At 37.5% G+C, this 27,442-nt stretch overlaps 1 protein-coding gene across 1 annotated transcript in view; it reads left to right on the forward strand.

Annotated features, from left to right (window-relative positions):
* Positions 1-27,442, forward strand: part of AKAP6 (A-kinase anchoring protein 6) — a 227,767-nt gene that overhangs the window by 33,972 nt on the left and 166,353 nt on the right. The window contains 4 exon segments of the mRNA XM_032213685.1: positions 3,478-5,277; positions 13,092-13,214; positions 25,395-25,491; positions 26,645-26,808. Coding sequence (XP_032069576.1) covers positions 3,478-5,277; positions 13,092-13,214; positions 25,395-25,491; positions 26,645-26,808 — 2,184 coding nt within the window.

Below are 27,442 nucleotides of genomic sequence, written 5' to 3' on the forward strand. Positions count from 1 at the left end.
TCAGGGGAACAACTACAGAAGATAGGTACCTCATTTTTCTGCTAATAAGCACCCAGTTTCATTTGGTTAGCCATTTTGAGAAACAATACAGGATTAAAGTGGACCTCAGCCTAACATATCATAGCTTCTTATGTTCTTAATTCTTGGAATTATATATGAACCGATGAGTTCTTACTTTTTTGAGTGCACAATGCTTATCTAACTGATCACTACAAATTACAAACATTGAATCAAATTTAAATGGACATTGCCTTCTAAGCTGTTCCATCAAAGACCTATGCATGACAGTGTAACAGTTTCTTAAAATATTGAGTGCTGCTGTAGAAATGCTTGGAAATTAATTCACTAAATATAATGTCTTTCACTTTTTCCTGCTCTGGCTCTGATAGACCAATATTCTGCAGGGACTGTAGGATGACAGTGGACTAATCCAGTGCTTCATGATGGCTTCATAAGTTAACCTTCCGGTTAACTTTGTCAATTAATTAAAGAGATAAACATGGAGAGAACCATCTAATGCTCTATATGCCTATAGCAAGAGATTTAGACTTTTTCATAGTATGGAATAGAAGGATCTTCTAATTGAATAGTATTAAGTCCTTTATTAACTTCAAAGTTGATTCCTAAACAGAATACTGAATTTAATATGAATTCAGGCAAAAACTCATTTCTAGATGTGTTAGATACTTCATTCACTCACATCAGTTGAGAGCCTGCTGTTTAGAAATAGAATACAAATTGTCATCACGGAAGATCTGCACAAATCTAAATTTTGGCTTCACAAACTCTCACTTGATTTAAATTATACATTTATACATAAATATATACATACATTTACAAAGAATTCATCAGAACTGTTGGTTTGGCTCTTTTTCTTCCTACCAACTACAGTTTAAGTAAGAGAAGCTTGATAAAAATGATAAAAATATAAACTACTTCACAGTTTTTTCAGAAGCAGATCAGAAGAGAGTGGTTGGTTCTGAAACTGAATCTATTCCACTCCCACCTGCATTTCCTGTTGGTATCTGCCCCTGCCCCACCATTTCTTTAGATCTAATTTTGATTGAAATTCCAATTCACTGTTGTAAATAAACAAGTTCTACAACCATAGTTTCAGAGGAAAAAACTCTTTGACTTATATTATCAAATGAATGATTAAGTGACTAAAATTTGATATTACATTCCAAAGCTATTCTCCAAGCACTGTTAGATATGAATATTTATTTTTGGGCATTAAAGAAATTTATCAGCACTTTGCACTTAACCCCCCAAATGTTAAAACACGGCTCAATCCCCTACCTGCTCTATGTCTTTGACTTTTAAGATCTTGCATTGCATTCCTGAGGGGGGCACTTCTTTTTTCCTGGGTGTCTTGGGAGCAGTAAATGTCACATTTGGAGACACACTGTAAATATGAATTCCAGTGGTCAGTGGAATTAATTAAAAATGGCTTTGTGTTGCACTTACAGCTTTTATCATGCTGCAGTTTTCCTATCTTAACATGATCTCAAACATCACATATTCATTTTTAAATGTTACACGAATGAGAGTCTGTCATACCACCTCCCTTTCATTTGTCATTCATTCACAATACACATTAAAGTCATCCACTTTTAAAAACAATGAGTCCTCATTATCTGTGGCTCACAAATATATTTGACCCTTCAGCCAATAATTTTTCAGTCTGTTTTGTCAGTAGCTATTTCAGCCAACCATTATTTATTCATTCTGTGGAATAATATATCCCAGTAAACCCGTTGAGAGTAACATGCCACAAACTCATATGTAAGAACTTTTCCCCATTAAGAAACAGTACGATGCAATATTCTTAAAATGACCAAAATGAAATGCTACTTGGGAGATGGAACAAGGGTAAATCTTTCCCATAAGGATAGGATGAATTTATTGGAACTTAGATTTCCTCTGAAGCAGGAGAGTTTAAAAAATGCAAACAAGTTTGCAGAGAGATACTAGACAGAGAGACAGAGAGACAGAGAGAGACAGATGGACAGGCATGGTTCAAATATAGTCACACTATTGAGGAGAGTGCTGCCTAAGAAGAAAATAAGTGTTTGGGACTATTTTTCAACAAACAGGTATATTCTTTGGCTCTGAATTTGTTTTGTGTCCTGTGTCAAATATCAGAAATAGTTTTCATAGTTCTGCTGCAGGGGGTAAATACTAGAATAAGGAAAGCTTGTTCCTTGCTCACTTCACAGGGTTACAAGCAGGGCAAGACCAGGTCAGGAAAGTGTTACAGGATCCAAGTCATGGCATGTATCAGGAGAACAACTATTTCGCTCTCAACACTCTTTGCAGTATAAGTAAGAAAAGCAAAAACAAGTTGGAAATACAGTACAATATTTGTCTCCAATAGTGCTCCAGAAACATATTTCAACCTGGGAAATTTTGATGTAAAAATGTAGGGGATACAATATTTCTCCATTTCTATCATAATGTATTTTATATGTCTGCCTCTGCTAAAACCTTTTTTAATCAACATATTTATTTAATAATCATAATATCCTAGTATTCCTTTGATTTAAATTAGAATTAGGAACTATCCTAAAAATTATACAAATCTATTATGGCAATTACACAATAATATAAATTAACATAAATATTGGCAGATGATCTGTTATAATTCCAAATCTGTTTTTATGAAATTTTATAGAAAGTTTTGAATATTTGCACTTGCTTTGATTACAGTCTTTAAAAATTTAAACTACCCACAAAAGAATATTAGGTTAAAATTAAAACATTATTTATCCACATGTATTAGACATTTTTTTAAAAAAATATTCATTTAAAAATTAAAGGCTGATTCAAGAATTCTCCCAGTTTTAAGCTCATGAAGAAGGGATAAAAGGGCAGAAAATAGAAGCTTATTTTTTGCTTAATTAAGTGGCAACTGAATAATACAAAATGAGATTTTTTTAAAAGACTACGAAATAAATCAAAACATTGTAATATTCCATATATACAAGTAAAGAGAAATAAAGAAATATTCTATCTGAAGTTGTAAAGATATACAACTAACCCAGGTTATACATTGAGTTCTGAATAATTATTATTTTGTATTCCTTGCATGATAGTAATAAATAAGGATAATATAATAAAATGCCATCAGGACTGACTTTAATGCATATGGCCCCATTAAACATTGGTTCATGAACGTTTTGCCATTCACATTCCATTCAGTATTATCCAGGCATAGCACATCACTTCTACACCAATTATTTAAAGCTGTCAACAACTGGACAATCTCTTCCATTATTGCGTTCTTCATTATTTAATTAATGTTATCCATTTTCAGTGAAATCCATAAAGCAATGTGATAATTTTATGATCAGTAATGTTCTGAAGATCAAGAGGACATTCCCCCTTAACTGTTCCCATTTCTGTATTTGCAAGGTTTAGCATTATAGATTTTAAAAATCATAAGCACAACTGTTTTTTCTCTTGATTTTGTTACAGGACCGTCTTGATTCTTTAACAGAAGTTGATGACTCAGGACAGCTAACTATCAAATGCTCTCAAAATTATTTATCCCTAGACTGTGGAATTACTGCCTTTGAACTGTCTGACTACAGCCCAAGTGAGGATTTGCTTGGTGCTCTTGGGGACATGACTTCCAGTCCAGCTAAAATAACATCCTTTGAGTCTTGGAGCTGTAGTGAAATGGACAAAGCCTTTCCAGAACTTACTAGAAGTGTGGGATTACTGGCTGTAGCAACAGATTCAGGTGCTTCCAAATGCAATGAAAGTATTAATACAAAAGAAATACACCTACCCTTATCAATAGATCAGCTGCAGGGGGATGGCCAAAGCTGCAAAGAATCATCAACTATATCGACTGAACTTTCACTCACTCATCTTTTTGAGCACTTACCCTTTTGTAAAGTAGCTTCTGAGGATCCGGCTGTCTCATTTGGCCACAAGAAGGTTTTAGAAACAATAAAACAGGAGCCAAATCCAGTGTCCTCCAGTGGTACAAAAGCTAATCATCACCCTCACAGTGAAAACTCAACACCCAAGCGATCAATTCAGAGTGGTTTTGACTACAATGAGGATTCACCCACACAGCCCACCTTGCCCAAGAGGGGCTTCTTTCTCAAAGAAGACATATTTAAAACAGACATGATAGTTGATGATATAAAAAATCAGTTCTCTTTGATTAAGACAGAAATCAGTAAGAGCACACCCTCACTGCTAGAGCCACCAGATCGATCCAAGCTTTGCCTGGCATTACAAACAGCATACAATAATTGCCCTTCTGCCATAAGTCAGTCGTGCGATTGTTTACACAACATAAGTGAACTCAAGTTTGCAATTCAAAATCATTTCAAAGAAAAGTCCATGGCTCTAAGTAGGTCAATTGACAATGCTAGAAGGCAGAAGCTGAGGAGCAAGAAGTCACATGACATTCCTGAGGAGGTGGCATCCTGCAGGATTTCTGAAATGGTATCAAATACTACACCAACCAATCACATGAGTAAAAGAGGAGTTCTGGTTTTACAAAATGGAGTTTCTTCTGGCAGCATGCACTCGATAGAAGGAACAGAAAGTGATACAACTTCAACCTCTTCTGAACCATACAAACAAGAAGAACTGAATGGCCAGTCTTGCAGTGAAAGAGAACCATCTGCTTCACCCACTCATAGCCAAGTCAGCAGCTTTTCAGCTGGATCAGATCCGGCTGTATCTCCCTTCCCTCTTCTTCAAAGAAACAAGACTGAAAAGACCCACTCACCTTCACCAAATAATGCCAGCACAGAAAATAAAATAGGTGATGCCTGGTATGGCTCTGATGAATACTTAGCTCTTCCATCACACCTCAAACGGACAGAAGTATTAGCTCTGAAATTAGAACATTTGACAAAATTGCTTCCACAGAAATCTCCAGGAGAAACTATTCAAAACATTGATGACTGGGAACTATCTGAAATGAATTCAGATTCAGAAGTTTACCCAACCTACCAGGTCAAAAAGAAGCACAAAAGGTTAGGTAGAATTTCACCAAGCTCTTCAAGTGACATCATATCCTCAGTAGGAGACAGCATTGAATCAGGCCCTCTTAGTGATATAATTTCTGATGAAGAACTTTGTACATCTAGCTTGAAAAGATACCTAGAAGATAGGCCACAAAAGCCAACAACATGTCAGGCTTCTGATAAAAATGAAATAACTCTCACAAATAAATCAGCTTTAATACAGCAGCTGATGGAAGATATACAACACCAAGAGAATAAGGAAATTGTATGGAAAAAATTGGAGGTAAGTAGGAAACTAATGAAGTAGGTAGACCTTTATCTTCTTATCAATATATGGCAGCATAAAGAGGAAATTTGCAAAATGCATTGATGCAAGCAATGTACTCCTTGAAATGTTAAAGCAGCCACATCATTCAAAAGATTTGACATGACTGTTTAGAAGACTTTCCCATATATGAGCATAACTGCTTCACTTTGCTGATGGAACTAGAAGTTTTACTTCAGAGGTGGTATTCAGCAGGTTCTGACCAGTTCTGGAGAAACGGTAGCGGAAATTTTGAGTAGTTCGGAAAACCAGTAAATACCACCTCTGACTGGCCCCACCCCCATCTATTCTCTGCCTCCCGAGTCCCAGCTGATCGGGAGGAAATTGGGATTTTGCAGTATCCTTCCCCTGGAGTAGGGAAGTAATGGAGATTTTACAGGATCCTTCCCCTGCCATGCCCACCAAGCCACACCCACAGAGCTGGTAGTAAAAATGTTGAATCCCACCACTGTGTTACTTAGTCATATGCACATAAGCACACAGTTGGGGAAAGACTTTGAAAACAAGTGTGTCAAATCCTTTAATATACTCTTTGGCTGTAATGCTTTGAATAGGGTTTCTTATACGAGCCTGCTTTGCAAAACATCTCTTTTAAAAGTTTGATACTTCCCTAATATTCATGAATTGAGCAGTAAGGCAAGGTCAATAGGGTGTGAGAGATGAATGATATTTTTTTGTATTAAATTCACAAGAGTTCAATCATATGTCCATTCCATCACTTTTCTATACCAGTGTTCAAGAGGGGGCTTTCTGGTGGGAATGAAATTCATATGAAAAAATCAATTTATATATCTTCTTATATGCATCTTATGATTGATTTAAATATATTATATGCATTGTAGTATATTTTTAAAGCTAAAATTGCACTGCAGAATTTGAAGAAGTACAGAATAAAAACAATAGCTTATATTGGGAAAGCAAATTAAGTCAGTTTATTTCCATGTGAAACCAGTTTACAACTTTGAACACAAACACAAAATCACAAACACAAGACTAAACTGAAACCTGGCAAAATGTTGTTTCCGTGAATGTGGGCCTGCTGGCAAGGATCTGTACAGCTGCTGAGAAACACTAGGCTGCTGATTGTTTATTTATAAAATGACATATATCCCTTTTATTCTAATGCAGTTACTCAGTGAAAATAGCAATGGGTGGATGTATATATGTATAATGCATACTTCCTGCTTGGAGCAAACAGAGAGCAAATCACTACATTGTGTAGGCACCCCAATGATATCAGTGTTCTATATCACCAATGACTTGATATATTTATTTGTTAGGTTTATATCCAACCTTTTCTTCGGGAACTCAAAATGGCAAAGATAGCACTCTGTTCTCTGATTTTTCTCCATAATAGCAATCCGGTGAAGTAAAATGGGTTGAAGAGAAACTAGTGATTTTCCATTGTCAGTCCCCAGTGGTATGCCAATCTACACCACACATAGCTCTTTATACCTAAGAACATTTCAGAAAAGTTTCTGGTGTGAGTATACTGTCAGTCCATCAAAGGGAACCAGATTAGGAAACCAAATTTATTAATTCTGATACAGGTGCAGAATCTGAATATGATTTTGTAGCTCTGTAGCTCTGTACCCACAAGCACCTTTTTATCTTTGTGAGAACTTGGAAAGTTATGTCTCAGACACTTTCTCAAATTATATTGTTTTTCCTTGCATTCGGATTTATTTTATCTGACCATTATCTTAGTTGAAGCTCTTTCACCTGTTCTTCAAGGTTATTCCTTCTGCCTATTACACATACCTGCTTACCCCAACAATGACCCTCGCTTGATAACCATGCATATGGACCAGTTTTGAAAAGGAAAGTTCAGAACATTAAAGATGACTGAGAAAGTTTTATTCTTTTTGAACCTGAATTTATGTATATTCCAAAGGTATCCTTCCCTAAATTGGAGTGTGCAACTCAACATTAAAAAATGTATACATGATCTTCAAACATGTATGCATTAGAAAAGTGTGCACAAAAACTTGTATATGAATAAACAGGTCATATACAAAATATATATTAAAAAATGTTCACAAGAAAAATGAAGTTTGACTTCAACAAATTGTGAATTGAAAAATAAACTTAGCAGAGTTAAACAAAAAGTGTAGATTTTAGAATTCAGATCTTTGGAACAAAGAGTAAGAGGATGAATGTTTGAATCAATCAATCAGAATAGAGCTGGAAGGGACCTTGAAGGTCTTCTAGTCCAGCCCCCTGCTCAAGGAGGAGGCCCTCTACCATTTAATACAAGTGATTGTCCAGTCTCTTCTGAAAATCCAAGCAGCAAATGTGTAGTACACTAAGGATATCTATTAAGAAATTGCAATTAGTAGCACACAGGGCGCTTAATACAGATTCACAGACAGTAGACATTTCTTCTAGCAATGAGCTACTGTCAGACTGAAAGCTTCAATAATAAAGGCTTTTCTGGCTAAAGTCAGCTAGTGCTCATCAAATATGGACTAGTTTCAGGAGTTTATAGGTATATTTAGATATTCTCAAATATGCCTTTGTTACTAATACATTCTCCTTTGTTTTTTGGCACTGCAGCTGTTGCATTGAATGATTGTTGTGGCCAATTAGATATGACTTTTAGGCAAAAATTTCTTTTTCAGGCTTTGTGCTAGATTCCCATTCTTCTGCTCCTAAGACTTGGTAAATTGTCTTCTTTCTTTGTGGGATGTTCCTCAGATGAGACTATGATACCCTAAGGAGTAAGTAAAATGGGCAAACATTCTCCAGTGTTATCAGGGCTTACTAGCCATCAAGTAGAGTCTCTTCTATAAACATATATAAATATTAAGAATGGCAGCTAATACCTACTCCAATGTAGGATGGCATTTGACTGAATTTCCAGATTATGTCAAGTCATTGGTATAGCGACTATGCAGCTGGCCTTGAAGAATATGTTAGTAATTATGAATTTAGCCCCAAAAAAGGAAAGTGTAAGAAAGAAAATCAAGATTGCTTTGCCTTGACTTCTTTTGGTATAAGAGGAAGAAAAATCTGGTCAGACTTTGAAGATCCTGTTATTGTAACCAACTCTATGAAGTAGAGTTCTAGTATTCTTGTGACATCTGCCTCCTGACCTGATCTAACTTGAAAGTTGGATGGTCAGCTGCTTGGACGCTGGTTCAAAATATACCCCCTGCATACGATGCAAATAAATGACATTTTCTCTTACTATTGGTTATATTCCTTACATTGTCCTGAAGAGAAATGATTATATGTCCTGCTTATACAGTAGGCTCTCAAGCAGGAAACCATCCAGGATAAGAACTGTTCTAGTCAACTCTCCCCTATTCCTTTGTAATGGTAGAAGTGATTTCCACAACAGAGGCTGAAACTTTCTTGCTTTGGCCCCATGTTACTATGAAAACAGATGTAAAGATGAGCCCTTTGCTTTTAGTGTCCCAATGGCTGTGGGTTGGATGCCAGTCAACTAATGGAGGGAGAGCTAAAGTCAATTTAATATCTCAGTTAAAATAAGCATAGCAGTTTTTTTTTAAAATGCATTAAATTACATGGCTATTCTGCTAGTTTAAGACAGAAAGATGGAACATTCAAGGCAGGAATATGTCTATATTTCTCCTCCAAAATCTGTAAATTTCCTTTTCTTGATATCTGAGCTGAACATTCAAAGGAGAGGGAACAGTCAGAACTGGGGAATCCTCAACAGTGGAGAAGGGACTTGGCATCCTTAACCTCCCTCCTATTAGGTCAGTTCCCATCAACAGCTTTTAACATTTAAACACTTTTTTATACGACCTTAAATGGTATCCAGTGCTCAGGGCTGGGCTGCTACAGGTTCACCCAGGTTCAGGAGAACCCATAGCTAACATTATGGCCAGTTCAGAGAACCTCCAAATCCCACCCCTTGATGGTTCCTCCCACCCCATTTCCGGCCTCCAGAGGGCCTCCAGAGCCCGGAGGAGGAAGTTTTCGCCCTCCCGGAGGCTCAAGGAAAGCCTCCGAAGCATGGGGAAGGCGAAAACACCCTCTCCTTCCGCTGTGGTACATCAGGCCGACTAGGCCACATCCACTATGGCCATGCCAACCCAGCAACTGGGTAGAGAACCTGTTGCTGAAATTTTTGAAGCCCACCCCTGCCAGTGGTAATAGAGTGGCATATATACAGTTCATTCTGCTTCCAAGTGCACTTAAACATACGAAGACCAATGGAATGTGAGCAGGCATGCGAGCAGAAAAATCACCTCATGTAGAGCTACAACATCCTGTTGTATTTCATATACAATGGCCCGGGCTTGGTGTTATGATCTGCTCTCTGGTCATCAATTTGGATTGTTATAATCTTTTTCCTGAAATGAAGTACACATTACTGCTTGGAGTTTTTGTTCATTTGTTTGTGTTATTTCTATTTTAACCTGAATACTGGAGTTGCTGGCAGTATACAAGATACATAATTAATAAATAAATTACACAGAAGAAAACATACTGTATTCATAGCACTGCTTTTAAAAATGCTTGAAAGAATTCCAAAAGATGAGGGTCTGCCAGTTTTCTCTATCTTGTTCACATTTTTTTAAAAAAATTTTTAATTAGCATGCACCAGGTGTCCTGAAAAGAAAAATATAATGTCTCCAGCATATTTATTCTAAAAAATGACTACAGATTCATTAAGCTCCTATAACTTTTATTAAAAAATGAACATGAGGTACAGGTGCATCCCAACGTTTCCTTTGGTTGGGTGTCCGTGTTTTCTTAATGTGGCCCCTACACAGGCTATTCCTGCAAGGAAAGAATTGGGAAAGGGCTGGATGTGGAAAAATGACAGCTTTGTAATTGGTTGTTGTAATGGTCAACCATGTAACTAGCCATCTGCTAAATCATCAGCTCTCTCCACTAGTAGTCATTTTGTAAGAGTGCCAACAATATAAGCTTAAAATTCCAAATGTGCTCGTGGGTGCAGAAAGTCTGGCTAGTATTCCTATGAAGGCAGATATTAATGAATAGCTATTTCCAGTATTTGCCATAGGTTGGCATTTCATAATGGCTAGAAGGCTATGACTAAGATTAAATCATTCTTTAAAATCTCATGATGACTTTGCTATTTTGTGGTTATTCCTCCAGATGGTGCTGTTTACTTAGACAATGACACTTTGGACCTGACAATGTTGTGCCCTCATAATGATTTTCAATATCGGGGCTTTTAGCATTCTACAGTTGTTTTCTTTTGAACAGTTTCCATAAACATTTATATATGTCATCAGAAAAGTAGTAGGCTTTTTCTTAAGATTTATTTTTTTAATTGGAAAATGGACTTTATTCCAATCACAGGTATAGCCATAGGAATAGTTTCTTATACTTTCATCTAGTTCTGAATTTAATGTTACACTTCAGGGATGTTCACCATAAATACCTCTACTTGTGATAAGAACATTATGGCCCTTACTGACAGTACAGTATATTTTAATAAATGTACAAGGGGAATGATTATATTATTTAATACATGATTCTAGCTGATCAGTTTTCTGTGTTAGTGTTTTACTTCATTATTTCAGCTTTTAAAATATTAAATATGTTATAAAAATATATCTTTTATATATGTTAAAAATATAGGTTCCAAATTATAGATTGTTTATTAATAGGTCATGGAATGTTTATATATTTAAATAATATGTATTTATCTATTCCGAATAGGATTTCATTCTTATTATCTACACTATTCTCCCACTATGATCACATACATGTGATCATAGAGAATAAATGGAGAATAAATGATATTAGATATCTTGCCATGTATGAGAACAAGTTTTAGCTTCTGTATCTATAACTAGATAGAGGTTTGTACAAAAGCTTCTGTATATTGTATGGATGTAGCATATGTTCAATAATTGTGCAGCACATAAGTCACAGAGAGAATTATTTTAACAGGAAGGAAGGAAGGAAAGAAGCAAGAAAGGAAGGAAGGAAGGATCAATGGTTATACTCACCCCATATAGAGAAAGAAGGAAAGATCAATGACTGCAGCCAAACTATATGAAGTTTATTCAACTAGCATATCTTTCAGGCAGTGCAACCAAATCTGATTTTGTCAGAAACAAGAAGTTGGAACAACCCCCAAATGGGAGTTCTCCAGCTGTCTGAATTTTTAAAAATCCTTCTAGCATTTCACAAGAGGCTTTGTAAAATGTGGACAGTAAAATATATAAAAATAAAGTTTCCTATTCTTGTCTATAATGGCTCCAACTCTGATTGGCTGCAGGAAATTTTCACTGAGTAAAAATAAATAAATAAAAAACAGAGTTGCAGCTTATTATTAGTATGTGCCGACATTCATTTTCCCCCAGAGGATATGCTTAGGATGCCATGATAACATCACATTTTAGATTAGGATTGTTATCTTACTTTTCTTACTAAAGAAACTTCAGACTCTTAAACACAACCACAAACACTCCATGCACACGTGGAAACATATGACTAGTTTTTTCTTTTTCTTTTTTTCTTTTCCACTATAATTTTGCACCACTGAGACGCAAACCAATTTTGTTGTATTTATTTTGCACAATGCCAATAAAGAGTATACTAAAGTGATAGTATAAAATTCATCACCAATTCCAACTACAGTATAAAACCTTTATTTTGTGTCTCTGTGTATATCTATTCAAGAGTTCCTGTCTGAGGCTTGCTTTCAAAAATCTGCAACCATAAGAGCTTCTCAGATGACTTATAACATAAACAAATAAATACAAATATATGAAATTAAAATAAATTTTGGAAAATTGGAGAGTTATTCCAGTTTCTGAAATAAACTGACTGTGTTAGAATTCCATTGTCATAATCTCCCAAAAGTTTCAGGATTATGGGAAATAATCCAACACATTTGGAGAACATCTGCTATAAGGGAGGCTGGTCTATTCCATTTGCTAATGCTTACAGTTGCTTTGGAGTTGGGAAACCAAATCAAATAAATAAATAAAGTTGCTAAATTAGGAATGATCATGTTGCACCCTGAGCAGACCCTCTTCTATGCCTACATAGTCAGGAATCTGTTGGCAGATACGGTAGAGTATTGCAGATGATCATCTATTTGTGAGAGAAGATCACAAACCACTTAGACTTTATGCTTTCTGACACACTGCAATTTTAACAAGTGAACTGGAAACCAGAGCAATGTAAACAAAATGGCAGCAATGTGTTCTCAGATGCAAATATTGATTGCATGGATATTATTTCGATATTCATTATTTTTAGTTAGTTCTATAGCATAGTAAGTCAGCTGTTACTTTTCAATCCTGCATTTTCTATTCAGATATTATAATTACTTTTAGTTTTAATGAAGAATAAAAACCTTTATAAAGTGAATTCTAAAACCTTGAGGGTCAAAATATATCAAAATATATCATAAAAGTAGGCTTCTTTGTCTTCTAACCATTGACATTGCAGATCTCTCTCTCTCTCTCTCTCTCTCCCTCCCTCCCTCTCTCTCTCCCTCTCCCTCTCTCCCCCTCCCTCTCTCTCTCCCTCTCCCACCCAAATAAAACATATAAACCTCCAAAATTTCCTCTAATGAAATAGGTTTTCCATGGTTATGACAAGAAATCTATAACCTATAAGTTATATTCATTACTGCCCTAAATTTTCTCAATATAGGTTAGGCCAATTCCTTTTCTCCCATCCATCTTCATCATCGCATTGTTTTAGTACATACAGCTACTTACTGAATGTAGAGCTGTTTTATAACTGTATTACCTATTTACAGTGGTCTTTTAACAACTGTCTTTTCTTGTTTTCTCTTTTTCAAGGGGTTTGTAAGCAAGTTGGATGAATTCATTCAATGGTTAAATGAAGCCATGGAAACCACAGAAAACTGGACTCCTCCAAAGGCTGAGACAGACAGTCTTAAACTCTACCTGGAAACGCACTTGGTAGGACAAAATTATATTGTTACCAAAATCAGTAATAAAAAACAGTTTCTTTACTACTATTATCCTGACCTTCATTATCAATTATATATAGTTTGGCCTTTCCAGAAATACATACTGTAAGTGTATGAATTAAAAAGTCAGTCAATTCATGAATTGGAAAAATGGTAGAATCCCCTTTGGAGGTTTTAAATGTAAATAGTGTAGAACAAATGCTACAGCGGGGTTAAGAAGCCCCTAAAATAATAAATAAAAGAAAACATATTCTTACAAATAAGTCACTTAGGTGAGATGGGAGGTATAGAAATTTAATAAATAAATAAGTAAATTGTAAATAAGAACTTTATAATAGGAATGAAGTCCTTTTAGCATTTTAATTGTGCTGTCATATCATTTAAATATTTTTATACTGTACATTTTTATTTATTTATTTAGGAAATTTATAAAGCTGCCTACTTACTCCCAGCGACTCTAGGCATTATAATATGAACTTTATAATGTTACCTCAGTACCTCAAAATCTAAATAATGCTAGAGGAAACATAATCATTATATTTACATCCTCCTACTTTAATGAACCTATAATCCCTTGCGGGGTGGAGTCTGGGCAACTGAATGGAGCTGAGTTTTTACTGGCCAGATGCCCTTCCTGTCGCCAATGAGGAGTTTTCTCCAGCAGATACCTCTCTATGTGCCTAAAGAGAGAAATATCTGCCTCAACCTAGGTTCAAACTCACAGCCTCCTGATTGTGAGATGAGAGCGCCACCTCTAGGCCACTGCATCACTCATAATTATTGTATTTGCATAAAAATATAATTATAATTGCATTAAGAAATTTTGAATCCATTGAATCCACAAAACAATAAGAGGAATAGGTGGATAGATGGACAGATGGCTATTGATGAAGAGTAGAGATCCAAATCTGAGTTCCAGATAATGGTGGTACATTAGTTTTCAATATCAGATGTTCCATGCTCATAGCAATTAAATTTTGTTGTCTACCACACTATATGTTAGGGCAGTGGTTCTTAACCTGTGGGTCATGACCCCTTTGGGGGCAATATGCTGACACTGTAAACCGCTTAGAGAGGACTGAAAGCCCTATGAAGCGGTATATAAGTCTAACTGCTATTGCTATTGCTATTGCTTTGGGGGTCGAATGACCCTTTCACAGGGGTTGCCTAAGACCATCGCAAAACACATATTTTCAATGGTCTTAGGAACCGAGATCTGGTTCCTCTATGGGTGGGGATCACCACAACATGAAGAACTGTATTAAAGGGTCGCGTCATTGGGAAGGTTGAGAACCATTGTGTTAGGGGAATTAATCTGCAGTCTTATTATCATTCTTCGTGAAATCAGTAAGGTTTACCTTTCAATAGACATGCTACACAATTGCATATTTTAAGATAGAATTCAATTAGATTTGCTTCTCAGTTGGGTACATATATGATCACATTGCAAAATTTTAACATGGTGTCTTGTTTGTAGTTGAAAGATAGAGCTAGTCAATGCTTTATATTAATTATAATGTCATCTTTTCAATTGATATTGTTTTGGCAGAAACTCTAATCTCTATTTAAGCAGAAGTCTATGAAATTAAATTCCCATGAAGTGCAGTGTCAAAATTATCCTGATAGAGTATTTGAAGGAGCAGGTGCCCGAACTCATTATGTGAGACACATGACAAAGCTCTTCATAGTGAGTGTTGGATAGATCCTCACATAAAACATTTTGTTGAACTCATGCTGCTGCAAAAGAAAATCTTTTGTGTGTGCCTGCACTAGGTTTTCTTCTGTGAACAAAGAGAAGTCTCCCTTCATGGACTGTATTCAACATTAGATTGGAAGAGACTCATTACAATAATAGGATGTGTCTATGCTTGCATAATAAAAATGATATATTTATGTCTGTGCCTTCACCAATGATATTAAATGCATATATAATAGTAGTGTATTCAGTGATGGCTACCATGGCGTTGTTTGTGGATCATGCTGGAAACATCAAGGTTTAATTAATCCATCATCTATTCTCATAGTGGCTGATAAGATACCATCAGGAAGCAGACAAGCAGGTTATGACTGTAAGAGTATCTTCTGGCTTTATGATCTCCAGCAGTTGTTATCAAGAAGAATATTACCTCAGATACTGAAAATAATATGAAGATTAGTTTTATTCCCCATGATAATTCTTTTGTGCAGCTGTCCAAGCTAGTAAGCATCACTGTATCTTCTCACAATGAATTCCTTTATTTTATCTTCTGAATCCCTGCTATTCAGGTTGACTGGATTACTCCATTTTAGGAAGAAAAACCTGTTCATATCCACTTTCACCAGTCTTATTTTTATGTGTCAAGCATTTTCACCTTCTTATTTTATTTTTCAATGTAATATTTTTTATAGAATTGTTCCAATTTTATGACCATTTAGTCTTCTCTTTTTCATGTCTTTCCCACCTCTACAATATCTTTTCCAAACCACAGAACTAAAGCTGAACACAGCACTCAAAAGTTTAAATCATATACCAGTAATTCAAAATTTCAGGTGCTACACCAGCCGAGAGCCCAGGGAAGGGGTGGCGGTGTGGCTATTGTAGTCCGGGAGTCTTTAGTACCTCGTAGGATCCCTGCTCCGGAGCTTGTCGGGTGTGAGTCCCTGCTGGTGAAGCTGGACCTCAAGGGTCAAGTGGGTCTGCTGCTTACGTACCTGCCTCCCAACTGCGTTGCAGCAGCCCTCCCCTCGCTCCTCGAGTCAGTAGCCGAGCTAGCAGTTGAGTTCCCTAGACTTATAGTTCTGGGGGACTTCAACTTGCCTTCGCTCGGTGAACACTCTGATGGAGCACAGGAGTTCATGGCTTCCATGACAGCCATGGGCTTGACTCAAGTAATCCGAGGCCCAACTCACTCAGCGGGTCACACGCTCGACCTCGTATTCCTCTCGGAGCAGTGGAGTTACGATCTTGGTCTGAGGGGTAATGAGATCATACCCCTGTCATGGTCAGACCACTACCTACTGAGGCTAGACTTCCGGAGGCCAAACCCCCACCGTAGGGAGGAGGAACCGACCAGCTGGTTCCGCCCCAAGCGACTGATGGATCCTGTTAGGTTCCAGATGGAGCTTGGGGTTATTCCTGATACCCTCGCCCACAGTTCGGCGGAGACCCTCATCGCTGCTTGGCACTCGGCAGCTTCGGAGTCTCTAGACCGGATTGCGCCGCTATGGCCCCTCCGGGTCAGCGGCCCCCGGAGGCCTCCTTGGTTCACTGAGGAGCTCCGGGAGGTAAAGCGCCGGAGGAGACGCCTAGAGCACTCGTGGAGGTCTGATAGGTCCGAGTCGAAACGAGCACTTTTAACAGCATGCACCAAGGAGTATATTCGGACCTTAAGAACAGCAAAAAGAACATACATTGCCTCCTTGGTAGCGTCCGCCGAGTCCCGCCCAGCCGCCCTGTTTAGGATAACCCGCTCCCTCCTAAATAGGAGGGAGACGGGGGACTCCCTACAGGGTAAGGCTGAGGAGTATGTCCAGTTCTTGGTGGACAAAGTTGCCCGGTTTCGAGCGGACCTGGACTCCACCCCAGTAGATCCAGCCGAGACACAAGGAGAAGACTTGGCAAACCATCTCTGGGTTGAGTTTCAGGAAGTTGCCTCTGGGGATGTGGACAAGGCTATGCGAGCTGTGAGTGCCTCCACCTGCATACTGGACCCGTGTCCCTCCTGGCTGGTTGCCAACAGCAGTGAGGTGACACGAGGCTGGATCCAGGCGGTTGTTACCGCTTCTCTTCGGGAGGGGTACTTTCCCACCGCGCTGAAGACAGCGGTGGTAAGACCCCTCCTGAAGAAACCGTCTTTGGATCCAGCTGTTCTTAATAACTATCGTCCAGTCTCCAACCTCCCCTTTGTAGGGAAGGTTGTTGAGAAGGTGGTGGCTCTCCAGCTTCAGCGTACCTTGGAGGAAGCTAACTATCTTGACCCCTTCCAGTCTGGCTTCAGACCCGGTTACAGCACAGAAACCGCTTTGGTCGCATTGACTGATGATCTCTGGAGAGCTAGGGATGGAGGCCATGCTTCCATCCTAGTTCTCCTGGACCTCTCAGCGGCTTTCGATACCATCGACCATGGTATCCTTCTGCGACGACTGCGGGAGATAGGAGTGGGCGGCACTGTTTTGCATTGGTTCTCCTCCTATCTCTCGGACAGGTCGCAGTCGGTGTTGGTGGGGGGGCAGAGATCGTCCCTGAGGCCCCTAACTTATGGGGTGCCGCAGGGGTCGGTCCTATCCCCCCTACTATTAAACATTTACATGAAACCGCTGGGCGAGATCATCCGAAGGCACGGGATAAAATACCACCAATATGCGGACGATACACAGTTGTATCTGTCCGCCCCGTGCCAACTCAATGAAGCGGTGGACGTGATGAACCGGGGTCTAGAAGCCGTTAAAGACTGGATGAGAGCAAACAAGCTGATACTCAACCCAGACAAGACCGAGTGGCTGTTGTGTTTCCCTCCCAAAAATTTGACCAACATACCATCACTCAGGCTGGGGGGACAAAACTTACACCCCTCAGAAAGGGCCCGCAACTTGGGAGTCCTCCTGGACCCACAGCTAACTTTTGACCACCATCTCTCAGCTGTGACCAGGGGGGCATTTGCCCAGGTTCGCCTGGTGCGCCAGTTGCGGCCCTACCTGAATCGGGAGGCCCTCACAACAGTCACTCGAGCCCTTGTGATCTCCAGGCTGGAATACTGTAATGTGCTCTACATGGGGCTGCCCTTGAAGAGCATCCGGAGACTTCAGCTAGTCCAGAATGCGGCCGCGCGAGTGATCGTGGGCGCACCACGGTTCGCCCACATAACACCGATCCTCCGTGAGCTGCACTGGCTACCTGTCGATCTCCGGGTGCACTTCAAGGTCCTACTCACCACCTATAAAGCGCTCCATGGTAGTGGATCTGGCTATTTGAGAGACCGCCTTCTGCCAATTACCTCCCTGCGTCCCATCAGATCGCATAGAGTTGGCCTCCTCCGTATTCCATCCGCCAGTCAGTGCCGACTGGCGACTACTCGGAGGAGAGCCTTCTCTGTTGCGGCTCCGACACTATGGAACAATCTCCCCGTGGAGATTCGTACCCTCACCACCGTCCAGGCCTTCCGCACAGCCCTCAAGAACTGGCTAGCCCGTCAGGCCTGGGGATAAGTTTATTTTTGCCCCTCCCGAATGCTGAGTGAATGTTGAGTTTTATTGTTTAATTTACTTTTGTGCACATTTCTTTTTGTATTGTCCTACACTCCCTTTCCTTTTTGATTGTAAGCCGCCCTGAGTCCCCTCAGGGAAAAGGGCGGCCTATAAATGTCTAATAAATACTCAAAAAAAATAATACTCAAAATAGGACCTTATACAGTTTATATATTTAATTAATTTCTCACGGCAACTGAAACTGAATCACCATTTTGTTGACATATTTACCACAATGCCAAGAATCCTTTCATGGCCATTTGTTATCTATTCAGATCTCATTATTTGATTTTTTTTGTCTCTTTCTAAATCATTTAATTAAGCTACATAAAGGCAGTTTCCTCCGGTTTAGTGAACTTCAGTGAAATTCTTTTGAAGTTTTTCCTTTTTTTAAATCCTGGAACAATTTGGAATTGTATAATCTTAGCTATTGCACTGCCAGCCTAACATCATGTCATTTTAAAGAAATTTAAAAGCATTGGTTGAAATACTGTATGTCACTTGGGGGAATTCTACAGTTTTATGTTAAACCACTAGGGTGCCTTGCTCAGCAATGAAGCATAATTGCAGGTCTGCTCATTGGACATGAAAATGACTACCTATCATTTTTGGAGGATGGGAATACAGGGCAGGGTCCTCAGTGCACCCCAAGCATGCTGGGAAGGCAACCTCCACTAATCTTTTTTTGGGGTGTGTGCATGCCATGCATCAAAGGAGGTATTTTTCAAACTCCACCAGCAGAAGCAGACTTGTGCAGATTGTCTGCTGCACTTTATTTCATTATAGGTAAATTTCCCCATTCCTATTAATTAATGTTCTGGGGTAGGGCCTGCCTTCCCTTTGCTATCACTGATCAGCATCTCCTATAGCCATTTTGTCTTGGACTGCTGACCTGACTCTGCTCTTCCAAATGTAAAACTGACTAAGGCCAGAGAGGATTGGTCAAAGAGCAGACTTTTCTCTTTGTTTCCTTTTTGAAAACTACCCTACCAATGGAGCAGTGGAAAGATAAAATGGCCTTTCAGTTCACAGGATGACCAGTGAAATAGTGAAACTCCTAAATGCTGGGTAAAAATGGACAAGAATTCCATGAATTTCTCCTTTGGATTCAAATGCAACAAGAAAGATAAACCTATCTACTGTTTTATATAAGATTGGCAAATCTCTATCCAAAAGAAGAGGATGGCTCACAGATAAGTGCTATAACTGGAAGCTATATGTCCATAGAAAGATCCATTTAGGAACATAATTGGTACCACCACCCCCCGCCCAATATAACTAAGATTGGGAAAGAAGTAGGCGGAATCTAGCAACCAGGTTCAATCATAACTATTTGACCAGCATCATTACCAAAACTAAGAAATGGATCAAAACTAAACAGGAATATCTTTACCAGCTTCATTCTCAGCTAGTTCAGCATAGGAGACAATCATCTTAAGACTGATACATGAATTATCTGTTGAAGATGTACAACAAAGGCAGCCACCTCTATCCTTAGCAATGTTTTATATTCAATTGCTGAGGCTGGACATTCATCTAATTTACTGGACATTTGGACCATCTTTTAAAAGCTGACAATTCACCTGTCCTCTGCAGAACCTCATCCTTAATGTCCACCTGGTGACTATGGCCTCATTTTGTAATAGTGAAAGAAGTTACAAGGTTCACTCAGCCCTCCATCCTTCTGAGGTGGATAAAATGAGGACCCAAAATGTTGGGGGCAATATGCTGACTCTGTAAAACCACTTAGAGAGGGCTGTAAAGCACTGTGAAGCAGTATATAAGTCTAAGTGCTATTGCTATTGCTACAATGGCAATAGAACAGTGGTTCCCAAACTTGGCAACTTTAAGACTTGTGGACTCCAGAGCTGGCTGGAGAATTCTGGGAGTTGAAGTCCACAAGTCTTAAAGTTGCCAAGTTTGGGAACCACTGCAATAGAAAATTTACAACAGCAGTTTCAAATGAAGTAATAGTTTAGTCCTTATGAAAGATGATTGTTATCTTTGGACCAACTATAAGGATATAAGAAGAACTATGCTGTGACAGGCAAATGATTTAATTAGTCCCTAATTTTGTTTCAGAGTGGTGAACCAGTTGTGTAAAGTAAGGCCCGAAGGAGAACTGCTATACATTAGTCATTCAGCTGATGTTCCCTAAACACTAGTGCTGCTCATTTTGGATAGTTTTCTCTGCAAAGTGATAAACTCTGCTTTGATGACTAAAGAAGAAAAAGACACATACCTGACTGAAAATAATATAGCAAACAGCTACTATCTATTTTGCTCTTGTTTGCTGTGACACTTGCAGGTTGTGAAAATAGTTTCCCCCTTAAGACCGATGTGTTATTGGTTAATCTATTGCTAGATTTTGCTATATGTGCTTTGCAGCAAATTAGACTGAATTTTGTGCAACTGTAAAATTGCAAATCAAGCCCCAGAGTTTTGGCCCATCTTTATTCATCATATTTTACTTCTTCAGTCAACATTATTACTGGTTAATAGGTGCACCTGTAAATCAAGCTGCATTGTGTACTTGATATGTTATGTTAAGTGAATCTTTTCTAGGGCAGCAAGTCTATTTTTTCTAATGAAGAAGAATATCTCATCTTTCCCAATTTTCCTATCAAACACATCTACATCATCTTAAGGCAGCATCACATCCAGCTGCATCAATACTCTGCTCCAATTATATGAAATTACCCAAACTCCTCTGGGCTCCTTTAGGTTTTCTTTGCTATATGAGGCGCCTTCATGTACATCTCTTGTGAAGTGCATGATTACAAACTATTCAACACAAGCCTGTTTTAAGTAAACAGTAAATTAAATATTGTCAGAGATTGCTCAAGCTTGCATCTATGAAAGGAAGTCTAAAAAAAAAGATTTCATGGAAAATAATGCTTTAAGAAAAGTGGTTGCACTAAGACTCCAGGCTTTTCCCTTATTTGGGAATGCTTGATCTAGTTTATATTTTTGGCTTGAGATAATTTTCATCTAGATTTCAGCTTGATTTGCTTAATAGTATTAAAGTTATTTAAATATATTGCATAACTTGATTTATAAAAGCAAAAAGCTTAAATTCCTAAAATAGAGAAAATCATTATTTCATTCTGTGTGAGAAATTCAGTACTACATAGTATTGCACAAATTTAAGGATTATATTTTGGATATATATTTTTAAAGAAAATCTCTATTTATTTAACTCCTAATAACTATTAAAAGCTCTTTTTTATTCTTATGCATCAAACAGTAGAAAAACTAATTTCCTCTTATATGTTTCCTCTCATCTATTACTTTCTTCTGTTGAGCTAAGGGAAAATATAAGGCATATGTAAGTATACATAAAATATTTACTAATGGTCTTCCATAAAATGCATCTTACCTATTCATGAAGCTGTGCAAAGAAAGTTGTTGTCCTCCTCCAGCATTGTAGACCTGTGTTGAGCAAAGATAGATATCATCTAATATTTCATTTAACTGAGCAATGCTTTTAACTTGAGAATTATTGGGTAGTTGACTCAGAGGCAATGTCTATAATACATCAAGTCATTTTTTTGGATTAAGCTATGTGAAGATGACATTTCTGAATGAAGTTTCTCTCTTGTACGTTCATATCATTTTATATGGAAGCATTTTAATGGCTATGCCTTAAATCATTACAAAAGAAAACTGGGATACAAATATGATGTATTTATGCATGCAAGCATTCATGTTATGATGATCTAAATTAAATCATAATGTAGTTTCTACAAAACACAAATTACCTGTAATGAAATTCTCATAAAGTGCCACCATTGTGGTCATTTTCTATCACAGAACTATTTTAACTATTCACTAAGTCATATCTAAATGTGAGGCTCATGACACATCAACTATGGTAACAGTTTCATACTGCATAGTTTACTTAATGAAGAATCAACATTGTCAATAATACCCCCCAAAATAGAAACCCAATGTATCTCTTCGACCCTCCATACACCCTTTCTTTCGCCCCCCCTCCAACTTTCCATCTTCCCACCATCATTCCCCTCTACCCTACTTCCCCTCCCCCTCTACCAGTCCTCTCTCCCAATACACTCCCTCCCTTCCTTCTCACCCTCCCTCCAATCCTCTCTCCCACCCTCTCTACCCCTCTTTCTTCTATCCCTCTACACCTCCCTTCGGTGTATTTCTACTATCTATTAATATATTCAGCTTGTCCTATTTTTACACTGGAATTAAAGAGCAACAGTATACAAGTGCAATCGCGTTACTTTAAAATCTAACACATACTATATATTCCCCCTCCCCCCCCTAAGACCCCACCTCCCTTCCCCCCCCGACTTCCCAGAGCCCGTACACGGTGTAGATTTTTAACAAACACAGTCCAAAATATATTAATACAAAGGAAATAAAAAAAAGAAAGTCAATAACATCTCTGCGTTGAACTCAGCTTCTTCCTGTTGCACAAACTTTGAGCAGTTTAGATTATTCCTAATCTTAAGCATAGGCTATCTGGAATTTCTTAGTCCCGTATTTGTTTTGTGTATAGTCAATCCATTTTTTCCAGTCTCGTTTATATCTCTCATTTGAGTGGTCTTTAAGATATGCCGATATTTTAGCCATCTCGGCTAGGTTTGTAACTTTCAATGTCCATTCTTGAGTTGTAGGCAAGTCTTCCTTTATTGTTTATTGTTTAATGTTATATGGCCCCGGTTCTGTACAGTATATGTGTGACTGTACGAAAATGAAAATGGAAAATAAAACACATTTACATAACAACAACAAAAATCAATGTGAGCAAACCACCAGTATTAGTAATATATGCAATTTATAACTGGTGTCCTGGTGAATACTTGGACTTCTACTTTTCTTGGCAAGATTTTCAGAAATGGATTGCTATTGCTTTCTTTCTAAGGCTGAAACCATATCATCTTTTGGACCTCATTAAGTGCACCTTCTCTATCATACTGCCTGTCCTCTGAAATCAGGCCTTCCCTGAGATCTGGATAGGTTCCATCTTGATAACATTATTGAGGGCCTTAAGGACAGTGGGTTCTGCAAGGCTTTGTTGTAGGGTATATGGAATTCTCTTGCTCAAGAGTTTTGACATGTGTTATATATGTTTGGATGTGAGTTTTCCAAACTACTATTTTCTTAATACCTGTTTGTTACTTACCTTAATGTTGTTTTATTATTTTATTTTACTCTGCTTTTATATTATGAGTTGTCCAGAATAATTTGGCGGCACAAATTGATAAATGAATAATAATGAAAAGCAACTAGACACTAGTGGAAATGTGCAAAAAATAGGTTTGGCAGGAAGTAGTAGACCTTCATAGGAAATATCCTTAATTGTCTAATTTACCAGTACCAAGCATTAAACCATTAGTTTTGGCTTCCTCATTTACAAACAGGAGGGAGGTGGAGAAACAACCCAATAATTTATCTGGAATATAAAGAACTAAACTATGGAATATAAAGAGCTGTGATAAAGGGCAATTCTAAGGCAATTCAGGCCAAAGGGACTGTAAGTTGCAGTTAAAATTATATATTTTATAATGGTACATTATAAGGATACAACTCCAGGACCTTTTTCTACATTATATATTTTAAAGGTATACTTTACTATCTCAAATGTCATGGATGAATATAGAAGGTGAGATTCAATGGAACCATTTATAACTGACAAATATAGTCATGTACCATTCTGTTCCGTCTAATTTCCCAGCAAATTTGCAGCTGCTGACATATGGCTCTTGTATGTATTGACATATTTTTCTTTGCAACTTATTTGACTACTCACAAAATTCATTACTATACACATTAATTACAGCATATTGGTTACCAATTGGAAATCATCTTTTGGAAAGGTTTCTTGCCAAGAATACAGAATGATACCATAGACTTTTTAAAGATGCAGTTAATTATTGATTGATGGCAATTGAAACCAGAGATCTAGGCTGACTTCTGCTCTTTCTCTGTCCTATTTTTAATAGCATATTCATGGTTTGTTCCTTAGAATCAAAAAAAGAATCCTGAACATTTTAGCCTTCTCAATTTATATCACAAGAAAAGACATGGACAGAGTAACTAGGAAAAAAATGAAATTGCTTGAAGTACATTTGTAATCAGAAGTGGCTTCAGAAAAGCGGCTTTGTTAAGCCTAACATTTTAATAGATTGTGAGGAAAGCTAAGTAGATGAAAGAATAGGGGTCTACATTCTCTCCATGACCGAGTACTGTAAATTTATAAAAATAAGTAAATTGTATTCTGTTTGAATATAAAACACCCGAAAATCAAATAAAAGTAGAAGGTCTTACTTTCAGAGATTAAATTTAGACTTTGTAAGTAGACATTTGCACAGAATTTTTGCAGTTCATTCTGTTGCTATGGGTGATTATAAAAATGTAATTTAGTATTTCCCAGAATAAATACAATAGTTGCAGACTGCTTTTGCAAAAGAGCAATCTTAGTTACTTTCTAAGTAAACACAGTGGACATCTTACACAAACCAACAATTATAGTATGAAGAAAAAGAAGTTGCAGCAGATTAATTACATTGATTTGTTTAAATACATTTTAATATATACTGTACTGCATGCACTTATTTAAATTGTTCTTTCACCAGTATTTGAAATACATCTGAAAAAGATAGCTGCAACAGTATATTTTATAGGACACTATTATTCCAGAGGTAGCCTAGGGCTCTGGTTTTTCATAAAAACTAATGAATTTCTAGATTTGTCAGCTGTTTCAACCAGATGCACTTCAGTAATTTAATGGAAACATTTTCAATTCCATTCCAAAATATCAATAGCTTTTAGTATTGAAAATTAATTTGGCTATTGGATATATAGCATGGTGGTTCTTGATAACAGTAGCAAATATTTTAGCAGACCTGCTTTATATTAAAAATGTATCTATACTATTTGATAAATATAAAAACATTCCCCTTTCTTTTTGCAGAGTTTTAAACTGAATGTAGACAGTCACTGTGCATTAAAGGAAGCTGTTACAGAAGAAGGATGTCAACTTCTCGATCTTATAGTATCTCACAAATCAGGTAGATTCTTCTGAAATATTGCAAGTCTTTATATCTCCAGACTATTAAAGAATAAAGAAGCATTGCTGTAAATTACCGCATATATTCACTTCCTTATGTATTATTAATATTTACATTATCACTTTGACCTTCAAGATTTATAAATGTTTCATATGCTGCATACAGTGCTGTGATACTTATAAAATGAAATACTGCTAGCAAATAGTCTGTTCATTTTATTTTGGTCTTGCTGTTGAGCTGACTTTCAATTGAAATTACATCACTGAAAACTTCACGTTGACATGTTCTTTGATGTAAGTGCTATGGAAATGTCATTAAGATGATAAATTAGGATTTGATATCTATACATACGTATATTTTTACATAGCTAGCATGAATAATTGCACTGATGAAGCTCCTTTGCTGTTGAAATGAATTCTTACTGCAATTTTAAAGTTATGTATTAAGAAATATTAGGAGTGATGATTTTGGACAGTTGTGCATGCAATTTTCAATATAAGCCTGGATAAGTCAGGAATTTTTTTGACATAGTTTTTCACGGTCTGGATTTAATCAAAACACTTTGTATTGCTAAAAATTGCTAGCATTATTTTGGCTATTTTTTTCTTTTGTTTTTTTCCTCAATAAAACGAAGGATCTGGAAGATTTTTCTGTGTTTAATTTGTATTTTATAATTTATTAACTTGGCTATCTAGAACCTAAAATAGCACCACCGTTCATGTCCAGTTGACCTGCATAAGTTTCTGGAGCTTCTGGAGTAAAACTATACCATGGTCTCATAAACTGACCATATAAGTAATTATTAAAGAGGAGCAACAACAAATGTCTGCTGTTTGATATCTGTAAACAGCAGACAATAGGATGTTTTTTTTTTTTACTGTTCTATATGAATCTGAGATTAAATATTATTTTCCTTTGCTGACTTCAGTCACTGCTGTCTATATGTCATGTTTTGATCTTACCTCATTGTTTGCAGTGCCAGTTTGTTAGAATTCCTGATCTGGTGATGTCTCTGTAGACAATGCCAGAATATTTGAGGCGAAAGGATTTCCCCCCCCCTAAGAATCCTTGCCTTTAACAAATGAGGTTCTTCAAATGATAACGTTGAACGTATGACTTAATTTCTTTCTCTCGTTTTTTTTGGGGGGAGAAGGACTGAAGGACATGCTGCAGATGATTGCGAGTCAGTGGAAGGAACTACAGAAACAAATCAAACGACAACACAGCTGGATTCTTAGGGCTCTGCGTATCATCAAAGCAGAGATACTGGCTACTGATGTGTCTGCAACGGATGAGGAAGGGACTGAGAGCCCCAAGGTAAGTGGCTTGAAGTTTGTCTTATTTCCTCTTATTCCAGTCTCCTTTTGAACTAGGCATCACTGAAGTTTTCTTTCCACCCTAAGGCTTTTCATTTCTACTGGGTAAAAAAATTACAAACAAAATAAAATGTGTCTTTCTGAAACAATATCCATTCTAAAAGGCAGAAACTTTTTATATCTTTTAGACAAACTTCTCCGGGTGGAAATCCAGAAGGGGCAGGGAAAGGGATGTAAAATATTTAGTAAACAAAACATACAGTATCTTTAACATGAATAATCAGAATGGTTTTAAATTGTTTTGTTGCAACTATAAATCACCATAATCAGTGCGATCACTCAGCTCTGACATCCATTAGCCGCTTGGTTACAGCAAATTAACAAAGAAGAGAGAAAGTGATTCATTATCTCATTCCTGTTAATGACTATCAGATGCATTGCCTAATTAGGGGATGGCCATTGCAGTGGGGAGAAGGTCATATGCTTTGCCACAAATCTTTTTTGCTTGGAATTTAAGCCTTCCACAATGGTGCATGTGTTGAATACATATCAATAATATATTGATATCTAAATCTATTTTTGAGGACTTCTTTGGGGACAATGAAAGCCACCTCTCCCTTACTCCTATGCTAAGA

This window comes from Thamnophis elegans, chromosome 1 (assembly GCF_009769535.1).
Source record: "Thamnophis elegans isolate rThaEle1 chromosome 1, rThaEle1.pri, whole genome shotgun sequence".
Classification (NCBI taxonomy): domain Eukaryota; kingdom Metazoa; phylum Chordata; class Lepidosauria; order Squamata; family Colubridae; genus Thamnophis; species Thamnophis elegans.